The 15,069-nt window shown below is 49.1% G+C and overlaps 1 protein-coding gene across 2 annotated transcripts; it reads left to right on the forward strand.

Moving 5' to 3' along the window:
* The first annotated feature begins 88 nt into the window (after positions 1–88).
* On the forward strand, positions 89–10,844 carry LOC149367174 (pre-piRNA 3'-exonuclease trimmer-like). 2 transcript variants are annotated; one of them, XM_089554444.1, is made up of 3 exons: positions 91–1,478; positions 5,655–5,849; positions 10,334–10,844. In XM_089554444.1, exons 1-3 carry the CDS (start codon positions 555–557, stop codon positions 10,787–10,789), a joined length of 1,575 nt encoding a protein of 524 aa, XP_089410570.1. In that variant the 5' UTR covers positions 91–554; the 3' UTR covers positions 10,790–10,844. The 2 variants fall into 2 exon arrangements, with proteins under 2 accessions (XP_089410575.1, XP_089410570.1); XM_089554449.1 differs by lacking the exon at positions 5,655–5,849 and having other exon boundaries at positions 89–1,478.
* The last annotated feature ends 4,225 nt before the right edge of the window (positions 10,845–15,069 follow it).

The raw sequence follows: 15,069 nt of genomic DNA on the forward strand, positions 1-15,069 counted from the left end.
AAAAGAGTTAGTAGATAATGTTGTTGTCCGACCGCAGACAATCGATTGGCTTGGAAGGTGTGCGCTCCCACTACTTCTACCTCTACCTACCGTCGCAACAACCCTTGAGTCCCTCGATTCGAGGAGTTCTCCGGAAACCTTTGTCTATTACGTGACTCACTCGCGTTCAAGGTTTTTGCATTCATTACCTCCGCTAGCCCTCGCCGCTTTCTCGCATCTTGGACTGTGGCCTACATTTCCCTGAGTTCCGCTTTTATTCGTCGCTTCACGGCCGTTTCACTAATTGTGTTTAGTCTTTTTCCGGATGACGTCACGGCTGCTGAAAACAAACGTGACGGCGTCCGTGCGTAAGGTCACGTGCGTGCGATACTGGGCACGTGCGATTTTCAAAGCGTTGTAGCGTAGCCGCGTAGTCGGCGTAGCGTAGTATCTGTCGGCGGATGCTTCAAGTGCTTCTAGTCAAGCGTCAGTCCTTCTACGTGCACAGAGGAGCGCAGCGAAAGCGCGCTACATCAGAGACCTGAGTTGCGGCGCCGGCAAGAGACCTAACCGACATGACAGAGGTGACGGCGTGCAACTTCGACTCTCTCGCCCCCGAAATCGAGGCTGCGATCGCTGGTGCTGCATTCGTGGCCATCGACACGGAGTTCACGGGCCTTGTACGTGGACCGGACGCCACACCAAGTCTGTTCGACAGCATCGAGGAGCGTTACGCCAAGTTGCGTCACACCGTCACGAGCTACTACGTGTGTCAGTTGGGACTGTGCACCTTCACTCAGGTGCCCGGCGAAAACGTGTACACGGCGAAGGCGTTCACCGTCTATCTGTGCCCGCGTTCGTTCGGGACTGTCGACCCCGAGTTTAGCGTCCAGGCGTCTTCGGTGGAATTTCTGTGCCAGAATCGGTTCGACTTCAACAAGTGTTTCTACAGCGGTGTCCCGTACGCGAACAGGGCCTTCCGGCGATCGCTCGACGCTTACCTGCTGAAAGAACAGTATTTAGATAAACCGGGCCTCAGCAAGCTGTACGACTCGGTTCATCACTGGTTGAACAACAACAACCGCTCGAAAGGGAACGGTGACGACTCGCTGATTCTTACGCCACCCGATGGCTTGAGCGTTCCACTTCTCATAGTAGATCTGAGGACGCGTTTTCCCGGCCTCGAATTAGACGTCAGGCCCGAAGGGTTGAAGGTGACGGTGCCCCTCGATGGTGCGCCGACTAATGTTGCCGCCCAGGGTCGAGCGCCGACGGAAGCTGAGTTGAGCGATGCCGTGCTGGGTTTCAGCCGCTGCTTCGAGGCGTTGGTGTCGAGTGGCAAGCCGATAGTAGGCCACAACATGCTGCTGGACTTGCTTATGCTGTACAACCAGTTCTGCGAGCCTTTGCCACCGTCTTTCGCGAAGTTCAAGGCGGCGCTGAATGCAGTGTTCCCTTTGGTGTACGACACGAAGCACATGTCGCTGAAAATACGGCAGGTGCGTTACTGCTTCCCTGCTTACGAAGATGGCATGTTGAAATTGAAAGCAGGCTTGGGGCAGCTTGTGGTTTTACAGGACAGTCTATGAGCTTGGGTAAAAAAATAGAAACGGCCTGAACTTAATTCTAACTCTGTGGCATCAGTGCTTTCTTTTGCATGTAGACTGATGCCCTTCACCAGTGTTTCAGGTAGCTGATTGGGTATCCTTTAAAACCAAGAGCTGTAAAAAGCTCAATTTACTGTTGCCAAGGCTGATAAATTCGCTGACTGGTGTCCGTATGCATTCACAAAATCTATGTGCTTGCAATGGGTTATTGGGACTATAGTAGAGTACAGCTTTAAAAAAAGCAGCAGTTGCTAACACTGGGCCGGTCCACAGTGTCCTGTATTACTCCGCTGGCTAATCATAACAGTAAATGAGATCAGCTTTTTAATATTTGACTATATTAAACAAGTGACGTATCAACTTATCGACTCTAGAGCTTTTTTTTTTTTTGTTGGGCTAAGCTTCTTGTTTGGGTTACCAAAAAAGTCTTAACAACGGACTACTTTTTTGTCGTGGAGGAATCCTGTGCGGCAGTCCTAAATGTGGGTGGAGCTTCAAGCAGACTTAAGTTGTATCTGACTATAGGAACAGTTAGCAACTTAAATGCACTTGCTGACACACCTGGGAATGAATAACAACTAACGTGCCTCCAGCCTATCTTGCACCCTTTTTGCGTAACTCTTGGCATGACTCGGAAGACTGTGCTTAGTTTCATCACACCACAGGTACAGCGAGTCATATCTAGCTCATCACGCGCAGACTAGTTTTGGCTTTGGGCAATATGCAAGCCATTGCCACTTGATCGTCATGAACCAATTCATTGGCATAGTTAATCAATAATTGCTGCACCTTTGCCGAGGCTACAAAATGTATTGTTTGTAATTAAAAGCTTCCTGTCCATAGCTGGCTTTACACACTTTGTATGACACACAGAAATTTATCAGTTTTACTTATGCAAAAAGGAATGATTGCATGGTTGGCTGGCCTATCGCATGAACAGTGAACCGAGTTTGGATTGATTTGTGTTGTGTTTCACCGCCTCAATTCTTTTCTGTAACTAGCAGCATAGCGGGCTGAATTAATATAGTGCTTCCAAAACCAATTCTACTCCATGTTTGTATTTCCCACCCTTTGCCATTGGCTGATATGGGAAAAAATTTGGGTTAGTGACATCCTATCCAAAATCAAGAGGAAGAAACGGACTTGGGCAGGGCATGTAATGTGAAGGGAAGATAACCGCTGGTCCTTAAGGGTAACGGAGTGGATTCCAAGTGAACGCAAGCGTAGCAGAGGGCTGTAGAAAGTTAGATGGGTGGATGAGACTAACAAGTTTGTGGGGATAGGGTGGCTGCAACTGGCACAGGACAGGGTTAATTGGAGAGACATGGGAGAGCTCTTTGCGCTGCAGTGGGTGTAGGCAGGCTGATGATAATGATGACATACGGCTGCCATGGCCTGCATTCGACCCCGCTCCCTTGGGCGAATTAATATAGTGTTTCCGAAACCAACTCCATTCCGTGTTTATATTTCCCACCCATTGTCATTGGCTGGTATGGCTTAGCACTTCACATTCACTTGCAATCGGCTCAAGTGCAGCAACAGTGGAGGCATGGTGCCACTAGAGCCAATAATAGGTCTCCTTGATTTGGCTGCACTTTTTGCACCAGTTCAGGGGGTGCAAGCTCTCACACTCGATTTGACAATGCAGCTAGCGCCACCTACACTTCGGCACTCGATTTGACTTCGTGCTGCACGAGTTCTTCTGCACTAGCCTCCTGGTGAGTTTTCTCATGCTAGTAGTGCAAGGTGCTTGGCGCGCTCCATAGCAGACGGCTCCGCGACCATGCTTGTTTTAGTGAGCGGCGTTGAGGCCATGGTTGTGACAGCTGCATACCCGTGCTAGACGCGACATCTGAGCCGTGCCCTCGCCAAACTGCTGAAATGACAGCGTGCATATGTGTGTGTGTGTGCGTGTGTGTGTGTACAGGGTCAACCACACTTAGGGGGAACACGGCTCCACGTGGCTGCGCACATGCGGAGCACCACTGCGACCAAGCCGGTAGCAAACCCGTGCAAAGGGACAGATGACACGAAGCACCACTTCGAGGTCCCTCTTCTCGTGTGCCACTCTGCATTGATACATGAACGGGTTAGATGCAATGGTGCTCCACAGGCACGTGGTCATGCGGAGCCATGTTCCCTCAAAGTGTGATTGACCCTGTACATGCGTAAGTGACTGGCTGGCATGGTGCACTACGAATGGATTCTCATCTTCCTGTCCAGCCTCACAAGTTGCTTTACACCATTTCTCTTTTGTGTACGAATATTATTATTACACGCAGACGATGGAGCGTTTCCGTAAGAGGAATATGGTGAGGTGCTTAAAATACGTGGGTGATCGCAATGTTTGTGATGACTTGCTGCGACGTCAGTACCTCTGCTTACAGCAGCAACTGGCCTTGAGGTTGCTGTCAGTCCTCACCTTTGCCTACCAGTTAGCCTCTGACACTGTCACCGTCCGCCGAAAGTGAACGCGAGTTGTCAAGTTCAAATACAGTCCAAGTTATCAGGCTACCTCATATTTTGGACCAGCGCAAAACGGGCAAGGGACGAAGGAAAGAGAAGACGACACGGGCGCTGTGTAGTCTTCTCTTTCCTTGGTCCCTTGTCCGTTTTGCGCTGATCCACAATATGAATTGCTTCCAACTTGCCCATCAAAACGTATTGTTAAATTGTCAGGCTACTCTTTTCTTCTGTAATTTGTGGACAACCACAGTCACTTTTGATAGAACGGCAACAGCCTGAATCACGCGTATGAACTCTCAAAGGTCGTCTATAGCGGAAGTGTGAATAACTTCTCGAATTCAAAGTTTGTTTCGTGTTCAAAGTATCTGTTGAATTAATGATGGTCGACCGGCCTGCACCACTTTGCACAATGCGTCGGGAAGGACGGTGTCAAATTCTTCACCGCTTTTGGAAGTAACAAATTTTATAGCCGCTCCACGAGATGTGCCACTTCAAACAAATGCACAGCGTTGAATACAGCTAGGACAATCCCGCGCATATGTCAAACCACGCGACAAACACCAACACACGGCCGCAGCAGATGAGCGTTCCTGGACTTCTGCACTTGATTTGGCCGCTGCATCGAAGTCATTAGTGTCAGGCTACCCTCGCACCGCAAGAACTGGCACTGCACTGGTACGGCACTTTTGTGAACTAGTGCAGAGGGTGCAGCCAAATCAAGGAGACCTATACTCTGTTTCATACATAGCAGGCAATGCTGCCAAAGCTAGTGCGCCTGTTCGCGCAAGCTAAGTCCACACGCAAAAAGTAGGTCGCCATACAAAAAAAGCGAACTCAAGCATATTTCGTAGCGACAAATCATAAGTGCCGTGACTGGCACCTCCTGGGCTTCGTTTTACCTCTTGCCACGTTTTCTTCCTGCGACTCGTCAAGATTTCGAGAAGCAAAAAGTACACGTGGCGGTATGATACGCTATTGGTAGTGTGAATCGCTTCTACTAAATCCGCGCCCAAAAAGTAATTCACTTTCCATGAAAATTATGGCCAGAGAGCCCGAACACTAAGCGCCTCACAGCTTCGACCGTGATTTTCAGTGCTACTACATAGTTTTATACCGCCCTTTGTATTCGTCCAAACAATGACCCCGCCGCTGTGGCTCAGTGGTTACGGCGCTCGGCTGCTGACACGAAAGACGCGGGTTCGATCCCGGCCGCGGCGGCTGAATTTTGATGAAGGCGAAATTCTAGAGGCCCGTGTGCTGTGCGATGTCAGTGCACGTTAAAGAACCCCAGGTGGTCGAAATTTCCGGAGCCCTTCACTACAGCGTCCCTCATAGCCTGAGTTGCTTCGGGGCATTAAACCCCAATAAACCAACCAAACAATGACCGGAGTTCCGTGAAGAACGAATGATACGTGGCGGAGTAATATGGTTTCGCGGACGCACTACTTCAGCAACCTCCGCAGCGTTGCCTGCTATATATGAAACGGAGTATAGTAGTAGAGAGCAGGAAGTAATAACGTGGAATGGAATTGATTTCAGAATCGTTATGCTATATCAGCTCCGGTGTTCCCCTGATATTTGTTGTGCACTCACTCGATGCAGAGCTCCAAGTGGATGAAGGAAGTGTTGTCGGGTGCCAACCTGTTCTCCCTGCACAAAGCCCTCACCGAGGTGTTGGTACCATACGCGCCGGTCGTGAAAGGAGCTCCTTCCGGCCTCCGAGCACACGAGGCTGGCAGTGATGCGTACGCAGCAGGCTTCGTCTTCATCAAGCTGGCTCACATACTTGCTCATCTGGTATGTTGGATCGGATCCTTACGACCTTCTCTCTTTCCTCTCCTTCAATTCAAGAAGGATGCTTCATTGAAAAGGAATGGGTCTAGGATTGGACTGACAGTAGTGCCCGTATTCGAAGTCACTGCAGCGGCCCACTTTCTGTAGGGCAGTGGCGTTAGTGTGGCGCTGGAGCTGAAAAATTACGAGGAACTTTAGCGGCTAAAGCGGTGAAAGGCGAAAGCCTGAGTGCTGCATTCTGCTACGCGACTGTTCACTGCACATTCTTCTGTTGGTGCATTAATTAACTGCCAATTAATGACGCTTAAGCTTCGCCTTTAGGAGTGGAACACGACAGCGTGTTGTAGCGCTGCCAGAGAGTCCATGGAACAGCGCAATGCATTGCCCTTTGAACACAATGCTTTTTCAGGAAAGGAAATGGGGCTGTAATTCTCTGTCGTCTCTGACAGGAAGGGAGGAAGTGTGAGTGAAAGAAGAAAGAGGGACCGTATTTGAGGAAAGGAAATTGCCCATTAACTGTCTCAGATATCTCAGTAGACACTAGTCGAAAATTGTATTTGAGGAAAGGAAGTTGTGCAGTAACTGTCTCACATATTTCGGTGGACACCCGTCAAAATTTGGTGAGGTCACCACAATTTGGACCAGTCTGAAGGAAATGCATCTGTCTCTTATATCTCGGTGGACACCTAAACCTCACTGTAACAGGAAGGGAGGAAGATGGGAGTGAACAAAGACACCGTATTCACTAGACGCACCTTTGTTCATTCCAAACCGTCTAGCTGGCATGGCGGAGCGGTAGCATGCTCGACTCGCACTCCGGAGACCGGGGTTCGATTCCCAAGCTCGGCCAATTTCTTACTCGGTTTTATTCATTTATCTGGTCTGACTAGAACGGTTAATTAGACTAATTGGTTAAGTAAACAATTAACTAAACTCAGTCAAACTTACTTAGAGCATCACTATACGATCCCTTTAAGTGGTTGCATGTTTAGTAGCAAAAGTACAATTGGCATCGTTTGAAATTCGCGCACTGTGACGTCACATCCGTTTCGACCAATTGAAAAGCGTGACATTTCTGTCGACAGCTCCTGCTTACAACAATGAGGCATTAAAGGCTTTCGCCTTAAAAGTTGCACCCTGATGTACTCCTGCTTAACCTGTCTGGTGCAGAATGCATTTTGTTGAAGGGAACTCACAGACACAGAGCCACAGAAAATGCACTTAATGCATGGGGCATGCCTGTGGCACTCCTGTTTTTATCACGAGAACGTTAGTATCCCCATGTTGGAAAAAATGGGCAGCGGCTTAGGTCAGCTAGGCCAGGATATGCGTAGTGAAAGCAGTTTCTTCTACTGACATTTCAGTAGCGACACGCCGTCACTGTCGTTCAGCAGCTTGGCAGCGTCTCTTTGCGAGATGTTCCACTCATTCTTCCGGCGTCTCAGCCGCCTGCTTAGCCTTTCTCGCCTTGTTTTCACGCGGCGCAGAAGCTGTGCGCGGTCCGCCACGTACGCCATCTGCGGGGCAGGTGCCGTACTAGCGAGAGGGGTTTTCATGGAGTGCCGCATGATGGTGCTTCTAGTACACACCAAGCACGGAGGAAATTTGTACTCGCTTGATTGTGACATCTGTAATTAACATGCTCATAATTACTCACGTAGACCTTAATACATATCTCGGAAGATATGTTTTTAAGAACTTTGCATGCACTAGATGCTCCTTTATTCAGCTTCAAATGTTGAAGTGTCGTGGCAGAGTGGCTGCATCCCCGTCTCACACGCCAGTGGCATGGGTTCAATTCCCACCTAGACCCCAATTTTCTAATCCATATTATAATCCAGTTACAAGTGGTCCTGAATTAGGTACTAATAGATTTCCTTTGCTGACGAAGGTAAGTTAAGGCATCACCTTCATTCATTGCCACGCAAAAGAGCAGCCACAGCGCTGGGATGGGACAGGGAGGTAGAGCGGGGAGATTTGAAATAGGACTTGCATACCACGTAAGCAGCGCGAACAGCAGAGTGAGTGCTCGACATATAAAAGCAACCAACTTCATTGCATTGGCATAGAAAGTGCAGCACGCAGTTTTTGTGACTGGAGCATTGTTATTAGGCTGCCAGACTTGCGTGCGTAACCCCCACGAACGGGATCTGCCACACAAAGAACTTCTCCGCTCAGTTTTTCTTATATTTGTGCTTGCTTGCATGAAAACACTATCGCACGATATATTTATTTTTCTGCCCGTTCAAGCGTACATATATATTGTGTGCCGGTGGTTTGTTTGGTGAATGTACTGCATATTGGGAATAAGTGAGATGAGAGTCTATAATGTGTATTTCTGTTCTGCGTCACATCCGAGTTGATTTTCTGTCGAAGGTTGTTTGAAGCAGCGAAAAAACTGAAACCAGTGAAAATATTTCTGAACTGTCTGTTGACAAGGAGAATACACCCGTAGTAAATGCTGCCACGTTTGTAACAAAGCCTTCATATTCTCTGTAATTATGTGCACTAATATGTGCTACAGAGCACGCATTATTTTTTTTATGTAAACTGCGCTCTTTATAAGTTAGCTGCAATTTTCATGTAGTTTAGGTCCCCTTTTCGCTAAATCGCGGCTGTCTTGCTTTTGGTATTGCACTTTCTAGAGAATCTTGCCACCTAGTATTGCGAGGTGGTGTACAGCTGATCTGGAAGACGACGATGTAGCGCTTGCGGTATATAGCTTATCGGCCGCCATTACCGCTATATCCGGAACAGCAACAACCGTTTCTTCCTGCCTGGCTGCAGGTTTTCAGGAACGTCTCGCTCGCAAGAATATGTGACATTATGTACGGCAAAGCGTGAGGTTTGACTTGCGAGTATGTTTTTGCAGGCTAGTTGGTGCCTAAGCATTCTGGGTTTTTTGCGCAAAAGACATGACACAAAAGAAACGAGGTAGACAGGACAAGCGCTTTAGTCCTGTCTACCTCGTTTCTTTTGTGTCGTGTATTTTGCTCAAAAACCCAGAATGGTGAGGTTTGAGGCACTGTCATTTCAGTGGCATGATGAGGATTCGCAACAGAGAAAGATTTTTGTCGCAGTCGTTGTCAATTAAATTGCTGCAATAAAAATTTGGACCTAGAAGGTTTGTCGCGAATGCTAGCTGTGCCATAGGGATCCACTCTTCAGAGCTTAGCCTCTTTTGGGAAGGCATAACATGGCGATTCCCTTCGCCCACCGCACTACTGTTACAACCTTTAGCGGATTAATACTCTGGCACCCCCACCCTTCGCTGGTCCGGCAGCTGCGAGGATCAAGTTCGAGCTCAAACGACTCGGACAAAAGCGGCGGCACTCGCAGCGCATCCCCTGCGTGGCGCGTAGCGTCCACGCAGCTGCAACGAGTACACCGAAGCGGCCAGGCCAGCCGGGCACGGAGCAAGGGCGACGCATGACGTCACATCTTCCAGGGAGCAGTAGTTCGGGGCACTGCCACCAGGTGCACCAGTTCCAGGAAAAAAATGAGGGGGAAAAGTGCTTTCCGCTGGCTTCGTGCAAAAAACAATGTGGTTTCTGTAGACTTAGGAACACCCGCTCTCATTCCAGTACAAAATTAGACCGCTTAAAATTTAATGCAGTATCCCTTTAAGTGTCCACTCCAATTTTTTTGTACTTCCTGTTTACGTCCATCCCCACAGCCTTCACAACACTCCAAATGACAGCTCCACTTTCTTGGTTTGGTCAACTGTGAAATGTGAGCAAGTGTACAAGATCCAAAAATTTCACCTAGGTGGCTCAGCTGTGACTGGTATGAAACAGAGTCAGTTGTAGGAACGCAGGGCAGTATTCACACTGACTGACTGTGGGTAAAAGGCACCTGCCAGGGGCGCCCTAACGTTCGGATTGGACAGTTGTGCATGCCAGTGCCTTGTTGCATATGTAGTGTGGGATCATCACGGCTTTTACCATAAGTCAGCACACATGGCAAGTGAGGCTTTCAGTTGGGTGCAGTTGAGTCAGTCAGGTTTGATCTCAAATCTGAGACGTTGGGGGCCGCCACGGTGACTCAGCGGTTATGGCGCTCGGCTGCTGGCCCGAAAGACGCGGGTTCTATCCTGGCCGCGGCAGTCGAATTTCGACAAAGGCGAAAATTTGTGAGCCTGTGTACTGTGCGATGTCAGTGCACATTAACGAACCTCAGGTGGTCAAAATTATCTGCAGCCCTTCACTGTGGCGCCCCTCATAGCCTGAGTCGCTTTGGGAAGTTAAACCCCCATAAACCAAACCAAATGGTGACCTCAATATTGAGTGCATTTTGTTATTGACGTCATGAGTTTGAACTAAGAGGTAGGGAAAAAAGTGTTCCATTTTAAATCCAATTTTCTCGGTAGTTAATGCATCTTTCGCTACCAGAGAAGCCTCAATTTAGCCAGAAAGAACCAAGCAATAATTTTTTATATAGAGAAAAAGACTGGATGGAGTTGACCTTGGCGATCCTTTGTCTTCCAGGCGCTGCAGCCGACTTGCCCCCTGTCTTGGCGGCACCACGAGAACGCCGTGCAGGCCTACGTCAATCGGGTGAATCTGATCCGCGCCCAGTACCACCACATCGACCTCACGGGTGGATTGGACCAGACTGTCGAGACAAGGCCGCCGTTACTGTGCGTCCGTTCGGCCCAACGTAGCCAGGTGGAGCTACAGTCTGTGCTGGCACGCTGCGGGACGGTCGACGTGCGCTGCCTCTCTCGCCACTGCCTGCTGGTTGCGGTGGGGAACTTTGCGTGTGCTCGTGACATTGTGGAGGCCTTCCGAGACGACCCCTCGGTCAAGGTCATCAAGTACAGCCCTTACAAGCACGACGCCGTCACGCGGGCTTGGATGTGGACAGCTGCCCTCTGTGGGCTTGCGCTGAGTGCGGGGTGTGCTCTAAAACTGGCGTCGTATCACTTGCCTGTTTCGAGATAGTTCTTAGGAGATGGTTATTTGGATTGCTTTGAATAAATTGTCTTGTCGAACGTGTTTTGTGTGGCCATGGTCCGGCTGGCTTTTGTATGTTTGCTTTGGTTTATCGGGTTTTTAACGTCCCAAAGCAACTTGGGCTATGACGGACGCCGTAGTGAAGGGCTCCGGAAATTTCGACCATCTGGGGTTCTTTAACGTGCACTGACATCGCTCTGCACATGGGCCTCCGGCATTTCGCCTCTATCGAAATGTGATCACCGCGGCCGGGATCAAACGTATCAGCAAATGGCCTAATGACATACACAAGTACATTCTCATTGGAACTGAGACGTCTTGGGAGTTGGCACTTCGTTTTGTCATCTCTGTCTGTTCCTTATTCTGTTTTTGAAGAAATGGAAGCTTGGGCATATTAGTTTGACGTGACTGGAAGCAGCACTGTTCCGTTACTGTTATAGAGCGCAACTCTTAGGCTCCCGTTTTTGCGTTGAGAGGCGTGCCTCAACGTAACCAAGCGAATGCAGAGGAGGATGGAAGGCAGCGGTAGAGAAGAAAGCACGAGGAGGAAAGCGGTAGCATGAAGGCAGGTCACAGGGTGGCAATACTGAGCCGACATTCCTGGGTTCGAACCCGGCCGCAGGGGCCGCGTTTTTTTTTTAGAGCGCAGCTCTTTGGCGTCCGTTCCTGGGTTTCGCGTCGTTGTCGGCGTCGGCCTCGTAACCAGCTCCGCCCCCAATGTCACGCTTTTCAATTGGTCGAAATGCTCGTGACGTCACAGTGCGCGAATTTCAAATGGGGCCAATTGTACTTTGGCTAGTAACCATGCAACCAATCAAAGGGATCGTATAGTGATGCTGCAACTAAGTTGGACTGAGTTTAGTTAATTGCTTAATTAATCAATTAGCCTAATTAATATAGAGGAGAATGAAGAGGTCAGAAGAAAAGAAAAGAAAGACGCGCGCCGCAGCGACAACAGCGTCCGCGGAAGGAGACGCTGCTAAAAAAACAGATAAGTACGAAGCCGTGTTCCCTCCACCACCACGCACTTCCCCACTCAGTAAGACGTTGCTCGTTTCATATACGTTGTGTCGAACATCCTAGACAGTTCCAACAATTTACAGGTTAATGACAGAACACGATCGTGTTCTGTCATTAACCTGTCAATTGTTGTATTTCTATCCATCGATGGATAGAAATACAATAATATAAATATGAAATAGCCTAATTAACCTTTCTAGTTAGACCGCATAAATCAATAAAACCGAGAACGAAATTGGTCGAGTTGGGGAATCGAACCAGGGTCTCCGGAGTGCGATACGAGCACGCTAGCCAGTCCGTAATGCCAGCTGAATGGTTTGGAATGAACAAAGACGCGTCTAGCTAATACGGCGTCTTCGTTCACTCCCATCTTCCCCCTATCCCTTACGGCGAGGTGCAGTGTCCACCCAGATATGCGAGAGAGATACATTTCCTTTCCTCAAAAAAAAATTTACCGTCCAGCAAGGCATACAGCCGAATTGGCGATGGCGTTCTGTGGACTCCCTGGCAGCGTTGCAAGACGCTGTCGCGTTCCACTCTTACAGGCGAAGCTTAACATGTTAACCACACATCAGTAACACACGCAGACAGCCAATGGACGCGTCATTCGCTGGCAGCACTTGATTCATCATTCACAACCACATTCTTAACGTACGCTCCCTTGCCGCACATGCCAAGGACGTACACCACGATCACATTCTGCGCCATTCCTCTGTACTTTGCTTTGCTGAAACCTGGATGGATCCCGAAGAGCCTCTCGAAATCATAGATTTCCTATACTGCTGTGGTGCTCGCAGAGACCACAACAGAGCGGCGGGAGTCGCTATCTACTTGCGCACAGGTCTCTCTGCAATACCAGTCGTGTTTGGCACGTCATATGAAGTTGGCGAACTGTGCGCCGCAAAGTTGCCTAACGGCTTGCTGGGTAGTAGCTGCCTACTTCGCCCCTACCGCACTCACGAAAGACGTCGTGCACTTCCTGCAACTCGCATTAACCGTCCATCGATCCACACCGATGTTAGTAGTGGGGGACTTTAATGTTGACATAAAGACAAACAGCAATTTCCTAACACTTATGCGGGAGAACATCCCGTTCCTCTCGCTCGTAACGCGTCCCACGGCTGTGACAACCTCGCGAGGCACTTGTATAGATCTCGTCTTTGAGAATCAAGCATTGGTGTACCAAGTCGAACATATATCAGTCTATTTCTCCGACCACAAAGCTTCCTTCATGACTGTCAAGAACTGTTAGTGGAGTCTTTGTTAAAGGAATACGTGTGAAAAATAAAAAAAAAATTCTGTGATAGCGCATACATGTGTTGCTCGATTTCTTTGCCTCAATCTATCGAAAAGGTGAAACAGCTTCTTTGCTGCGCTCAAATTTCGCATTAGGAAGTAACGTAATCGTCGGTAAATTTTTTTTCAGCATGGTATTTATTACACGCGTTTATATGCAGGAAAGAGCTATATACATTGTCTACAAAGTAATCAGCCAGTAGCAGAGCAAGTTGAATGGAAACACAACTAACACACTTCTTAACACAACTAAAACGGTGGCAAGGAAAGAGAAGACATCAATAACGGGAACCAGTCCAGTTGAGTCACCGTCTTTGTAAGTATCCTTCAGCTAGCGCACAACTGCCTGTCATCTCCTCCAGCGGCAGCTGCGTTTCGATGGAGGTGAAACGCAAAGGCGGCCGTGTGCCACCCCTTCAGCCTGCGTTAAGATCCCAAGGTGGTCGAAATCATTCCGGAGCCTCCGCTAAGGTGCCTCTTTTCCTTTCTTTTTTCACTCCCTCCTTTATCCCTTCCCTTACAGCGCATTTCTACAGCACTTGATTGTAGGTCCTCTGCTGCATGTAGAAATAAATTATTTCGCTAAAAGCTCATGACGACAGAGCGCAGTGTCATGTATCTACTGTGCTATCCACGCCACGTACGCAGGATACACTTCATATACCACTTTGATTACGTAGCAACAGCATGCATGACAAAGCATAACCTCGATAAACAATGCAAAATAATGGTCACAATTCTAGCGAACCAACTAAATCTGAATTTTGCTGACCCGAAAGACGCGGGTTCGATCCCGGCCGCGGCGGTTGGATTTCTTTGGAGGAGCAATTCTGGAGGCCCGTGTACTGTGCGATGTCAGTGCACGTGAAAGAACCCCAGGTGGTCGAAATTTCCGGAGCCCTCCACTACGGCGTCTCTCACAGCCTTAGTCGCTTTGGGACATTAAACCCCATAAACCAACCAACCAAATCTGAATTTGGCCGAACTATGCAAATTGACTATGTCGACGACCGAAAATTCGGACGCCTGATTTTTCGGACATGCTTGATTATTCAGACTTTTTCGCGGCACCGCGACATGGCCCATAGAGCCAATGTATAAGAGCGCCTGAAATTTCGGACGCACCGCAACTGACCACTCGATTTTTCGGGCCTCGTTCGCACTCGCCGTCAATACCCAAGCCGCCATATAATGTATACGGTGGAACCTCATTAATTCAAACTGCTGGAGAGATCGAAAACTTGATCAAACAAAACGAAATTCAAGGTTAAATGGAGCCTCTGAACTTGCGATGCTGAAATTCTGCGCGAGTCGGCACATTGTGCCCGCGTGGTTTCGAATTCGTACTGTGCTCGAATGTATTTCGCCGCACGAACTTGAACCGTAGTCTTAGTTCGCGGAACTCATCTGTGCCGAGTCTTTCGTCCCGAATACGGAAAGAGGTAGCAGCGAAGCGTGTGGGAGGCGTACGGCCTAGTGTAGACGGCGAGCACGGGAGGTAACGGTGGTGCGTTTCAGAGCAAGGTCAGCGTACCCGTGGCAAAATGCACCGCAACCCGACTCTTCTGTTGCAAAACCGTAAACAACTGGCGTTTCGATGACAGGCAAGACGCCTCATTATACGCAAGCCGCCGCAGAGTGCATATCGCCGGATACGATGCCGATTTTGGTTCTAGTCGCTAGGCCTAATGGGGAAGGCCAACGCTGAAGGAGCGCCTCCTTCAGTGCTCCTTCAGCTCCATGTTCGGCTGTTTCTCGGTGTTTATTGTTTCGCCACCTTCTCGTTCTGGGCCCATCGTACGGCGGGCGCAGCCCAGTTCCCGTAGCGGCGTGTTCGCTTTCCTGTTTAGACTTTGTCCCAACCCGTGCGTTCATCGGCGACATGCCGTGGGTAGCACAGCCAGGCCTAGCTCGTGAAAGCAGGCGCCGCCCGTCGCCCGCGCACATGTCGC

This window comes from Amblyomma mixtum, chromosome 1, assembly GCF_055824585.1.
Source record: "Amblyomma mixtum isolate Tamu chromosome 1, ASM5582458v1, whole genome shotgun sequence".
In the NCBI taxonomy this organism is placed as follows: Eukaryota; Metazoa; Arthropoda; class Arachnida; order Ixodida; family Ixodidae; genus Amblyomma; species Amblyomma mixtum.

Excerpts from the sequence above, each read along its gene's own strand:
- LOC149367174 (XM_089554444.1), top strand. The coding sequence starts at position 555 with ATGACAGAGGTGACGGCGTGCAACTTCGACTCTCTCGCCCCCGAAATC. Across the intron at positions 1,479-5,654 it reads TGTCGCTGAAAATACGGCAG|AGCTCCAAGTGGATGAAGGA; the intron begins GTGCGTTACTGC and ends CACTCGATGCAG. Across the intron at positions 5,850-10,333 it reads CTCACATACTTGCTCATCTG|GCGCTGCAGCCGACTTGCCC; the intron begins GTATGTTGGATC and ends TTTGTCTTCCAG.